This window comes from Penaeus japonicus, unplaced genomic scaffold, assembly GCF_977035675.1.
Source record: "Penaeus japonicus unplaced genomic scaffold, GWHDUDI00000001_assembly GWHDUDI00000034, whole genome shotgun sequence".
NCBI classification, from domain to species: domain Eukaryota; kingdom Metazoa; phylum Arthropoda; class Malacostraca; order Decapoda; family Penaeidae; genus Penaeus; species Penaeus japonicus.
This window is the reverse complement of record NW_028234436.1, coordinates 1,665,442-1,670,441: the sequence shown is the minus strand read 5'-3', so window position 1 is coordinate 1,670,441 and position 5,000 is coordinate 1,665,442. Positions and strand designations below refer to the sequence as shown.

Sequence of the window (5,000 nt, the reverse complement as noted above, 5' to 3'; positions counted from 1 at the left end):
ATTTCCATTTCAAAATCAGTGCAGGAGATGGGATGTATATTTGAGTGTGATTCAGATCCATTTCAAAATCAGTAAAGAATTTTTTGATAAAGGATGTCTTTGAGAGTGTGAGGTGAAATGTTGGGACTGGGACATTTGAACAACATGAGGTGATTATGATAATGTTATTTACATTATGAGTTGCAGATTAGTGTGATAAAGACAGACAGACAAAGAAATAGAAATAGATTTTACATTTATTTGATAACCAACTTATTTACACCAGTTAATATATACCACTTTCTTTTTTGCAGAGGCGGCAAAAGTACGAAATGATGTTGTCGTGAAAGATCGAGTTATGCTTCGCGACCGCCTCAGTTGCCATAATTTTGAGTGGTATTTACAGAATGTTTGGCCAGAGAATTTTTTCCCTGCAAAAGACAGATTTGTAGGGAAGGTGAGTAGTCTATTATATATCAATAGACAAAGAAATATGTATATTTTTCCCTTTCTCATTCTCTTATCTAGTAACATGATATGCCAATATCTGGAGTGCAATTTATTTATATTCATAAGAAAAAATATTGATGCCATCACTCTTATTATTGTATGAAAAGGTCTTTAGGCAACACAGGTGTGGCATCCCATACAAATCAGTCTCGGGAAAAGTGTATGCAAAGACCTCAGGGTTCTTTTCTCATAGTTCCAAACTGTGTTGAATCCCTCCTTCATTAGTGTGAAAGATTGTGCCCCTACAGCATGAAATACAAAGATTGGGATATTTTAGTAACAATATAAATATGGTTTTGATAAAATTTGTAGGAATATGTCAGTTGAAATTGTATATGCATATGATATCCTGTAAATATAAATGTAAGTGAATATGTTTAGCTTTTTTCCTAACTGAAACCATGAGAAGCTGGATGTCTTATTTGCTTTTGATGTCATGTTTCCAGCAAAATGAATGCCATGATGTGCTCCATAATGTTTGGGAAATGCTCTGAAATGTTAAATCTTCCCCCAGACCCATAGCTTGCAACCTTGTGCCTTTAGTGAGTGATGCCCTTTGGTCACACATTCGGCCTCCTCTTCTCCATTTGAAACTGGATCCACCATTGGTTTCAACTAATAATAATGTATATCATATGTATCTTTATATACTGTACTTGCTCAAAGGGAGCTTTGGGTTTATCCTGGTGCCTCTTTCATTTCTTTCTTTTCCTCTTCTTTTTACAAGAATTTAACTAGAGGGAAAAGCCAGCATGACCCACACCAAAATTTTTTTATCCTTTTCTAGATACGGCACGAGTCTCAGGGCAAGTGCCTCCAGAGACCTATGGGAAAAGGGGGCTCAAGCCAGCCCTCAGGCACGGCTGTCCTGCGAGAGTGCGTTTATGAGGTCTACCCATCACAGATCTTTGTATTTAGTAAGAAAGGTAAGGCCTCATTTTTTGTTGTTTTATTATATAGTTATTTAGTACAGTTATATCTGAATCTGTTATTTTTTGTTGCAAGAATTATGTAGTGTCTTTTTTTCACATCCCATCATATCACTAAAGGTTAAATGAAAGCCAAGATACATCATGTGCATGTTAAATATCCCATTCTCAATTCCATGATATCATATCTTAGACTGAATTAATATTAAAAAATTAAGATATATCATTATCTGGCTTGAAATGCCTTTACCTGTATAAGGCATTTATACAGGTTGCATCATAATCTCATTATTATTGCATTCACAGTCTTCACATGCACATTACACCTTAAATCATATTTAAATCATGAAAATTGGTCTTACAAAATCACTTTCACAACTATAAAAAATATAATAAAATCATAGAACTACATTATTTCCAAATAATTTCATTCATAATTCACCCTATTAAAGGCTATATCATAATGGATAAGAATGTGTGTGTATTATATTGCAGATCTTATAATTGTTGTTTCCTTTTTGTTTTATATTAGATCCTACATATTTATTATCTAGAAATGGGGATGAATGAGACTGAATATGTTTGTAGTGCAAGAGATGTAATTAACAAGTTTCAGATTATATTTTCATTAAAATTACATTCAATTCTGATGAAGATGTGATTTGAAACATGTTTATTACATATACTACTTAGTTAACTTATTCACTCTCACTCATACTTTTTTCTACACTTGTTGTAATGAACTTTGTTCATCCTATGTATTGTATGTGGTGCCATATTTTTATACCATGTATTATATGCTGTATATCTATACACCTTGGATCATACTAAATATTTGTTATATCAAATTTTTATTTTATTTTGACTGTTTTTCATCTCTTCATATGAATAAACTGTTTTTCAAAATCACCAAATTGAAATACCATCTTTCTCCTCATAAAGGCTATATCATGACGGACGAAAGTGTGTGTTTAGACGCCCCAGACGCGGAATCATCCAGCACTCCGCAGGTGCGCATCATGGCCTGCAATGAGTTTGAGAGGCAGAGGTGGACTTATAATGAAGAAACTAAGCAGGTGAGGAAGAGGAATAGTAGTAATAGTAGTATTAATAATGATGATAGTTCATTAGCTATAGGAATAGTAATAATATTGGTACTGTATTTGTGATGGAGAGTAACAGTAATGATATTGATAATGAGGACCTTATAAAAGTAATGGTATTGGTATTAGATATAGAAATATTCAAAGTCTTGTACCTTATGTGTCCAATACCACTTTGTCTCATGAACACATATTCATTTATCTTAGTGTGTGGAGGAATATTGTGCCTAATGATCCTAGTTATTTCAACACTGCAGTAAAATTCAAAATAATGAGTCAATTAATAAAGCAGTTACAGAAGACATTTTAGAACCTGCATTTCCACTAAGTATGACTTGCAATACTGTTTTCATCCTATGAACCCAAAGTGTCATTTAGCTATAACTTTTTTTTTTTTTCAATAATTAGCCTACCAAAAAATTAAACAACCAATCAAGTCAATCAGCTAATCCATCATCCATTAACTAATCAACCAATCATCAATTAATCAACCAATTCATCCTCTGACCAACCAATCCATAACCTAATCAACCACTTCATCTGCCAACCAATCCATCAACCAACTAATCCTTCAACAACTCAACCAATGCATCAATCACCCACTCAGTCCATCTCTCAACCATCCAGTCAACCAATCCATCACCTGACCGGCTAGCCAATGAACTAATCCGTGCCTCCCCCGACAGGTGACGCAAAAGCAGACGGGCTGGTGCCTCGACCTCCCATCCAAGAACAATCCCGACACCCTTTCCCTGAGCAAGTGCGACCCCTACAGCACGTCCCAGAGGTGGAACTTCGAGCACGTGGAGTGGAACAAAGGGCGGTGATAGGGGGTGAATAGGGTGAATAAGGTGAATGAGCGGTGAATGAGATGAGTTGGTGGTGGAATGCTGGATGGGTAATGGATGAATATGATGAATGAAATGATGAATAAAGGAGATGAATGAAAAATAGATAAGTAAGATTATTGAATATTTCATGAGAAGTTAGCTGAATAGAAGAATAGCTGAAAAAAAAGAGTAAATAATGAATGAATTAGTAATGGCAAAGAAAAATACGTAATATGAATAAATCATGGATGAATAAGATGAAAGGGTTATTGATAAAGATGACAAATTGATGATAAGAATAATGATATAAAAAGAAGATGCACCAATAATGAAATTAAAAGATGCATGAGTAATTAAGAGATAGATAAATTAAAATAAATGAATAATATTTTGAGGTTAAATTAAAGTGCTGTCATAGGGACAAAGGATCATTAATGAAAAGGTTATTAATGTCTGATGAAGGAGAAATTAATAAGGTTGAATTGGTAAAATAAAGAGGGAGGGTAAATTATTAAGGAAGGATGGTTAATAAAAGAAATATATGGATTACAAAAAGATTGAATTAACAGCGAAAAAAAAGAATAATCATTGAAAAAGAAGAATGAGGAATAGCTAAATAATGTGAAGAAATGAATGCAATTAGGATGAATGATTAGAGAAAACAAGAGTGAATAATATAACAGAAAGGGAATGAAAAAGTGAAGGAATAATTGATGACTTAAGTTAATGGTGAAGAAGTGAAGGAATCAATGCATAATGTATGAAAAGGAACAAATGAGTAAGAAATTAATTAGTAATGCACAGTGTATAAATAATAGCTGATGAATAAGTTCATGTATAATAATAACAGAATTCCCTCGAAGCTGAAGGGATTTGAGTCATTAGAAAAAGTATTTGTACAGTGAGTAAGAAATTAATTAGTAATGCACAGTGTATAAATAATAGCTGATGAATAAGTTCATGTATAATAATAACAGAATTCCCTCAAAGCTGAAGGGATTTGAGTCATTAGAAAAAGTATTTGTACAGTGTGAATAACTTTATATTTTCTACTATACATTTGACATTCAGGTAGATGGCCGATTTCCTGGCAATGGAGAGTCTAGCATCTCTTTTGATTAAGACGCGATTACAGAGAAGTGCTCAAATTTTCCACAACTGCGAGATTAGTTCCTTAGGCTTGGTCACTCTTGGTGTTGAACGTGACTTTATTTCATTTGCACTTTATGTCTGTCTGATTTGATTAAGGTTCTAGCAAGTCAAATTATTTGCAGGTAAGGAAAGGGCTTAATTAGGGTGTCAGAGAATATCATATGACCTCTTTTGATCTGGCAAAGCAGAAGTTTTTTAAAAATCGGTGGTTTATCTGTGGTTTAATATACATGTTTTCTTCAATTCTCTCTGTGTCTTTTATGGTATTTGGGATTAGCTATTTGCATTCAGATCCTTGAAATCCTGGGTTTTTATGTTTTGTGTCGTATTTATGAAGTTCATCAGATTTTGACACCGTTATTCATAGCAATTCCTTGGAAAATGCATTTTTGAAAAGTAAGTATGAAAAAGAAAGTCAACCCAAAATATGAAAGACAGTAGGATGAAGGGTAAAAACTTAACTGCTGCTCTGAGCTCTTTTATGTTATGTGGTAATT

At 33.5% G+C, this 5,000-nt stretch overlaps 1 protein-coding gene across 1 annotated transcript in view; it reads left to right on the top strand.

The window, feature by feature from the left end:
• LOC122252357 (polypeptide N-acetylgalactosaminyltransferase 1-like) overlaps positions 1–3,930 on the top strand; it is a 69,802-nt gene extending 65,872 nt beyond the window's left edge. Inside the window, exons 10-13 of the mRNA XM_043014795.2 lie at positions 294–436; positions 1,277–1,415; positions 2,361–2,494; positions 3,208–3,930. Of these exons, the coding sequence (XP_042870729.1) occupies positions 294–436; positions 1,277–1,415; positions 2,361–2,494; positions 3,208–3,348 (557 nt within the window). The 3' untranslated portion in view covers positions 3,349–3,930. The remainder of the gene's footprint in view (positions 1–293; positions 437–1,276; positions 1,416–2,360; positions 2,495–3,207) is intronic.
• The last annotated feature ends 1,070 nt before the right edge of the window (positions 3,931–5,000 follow it).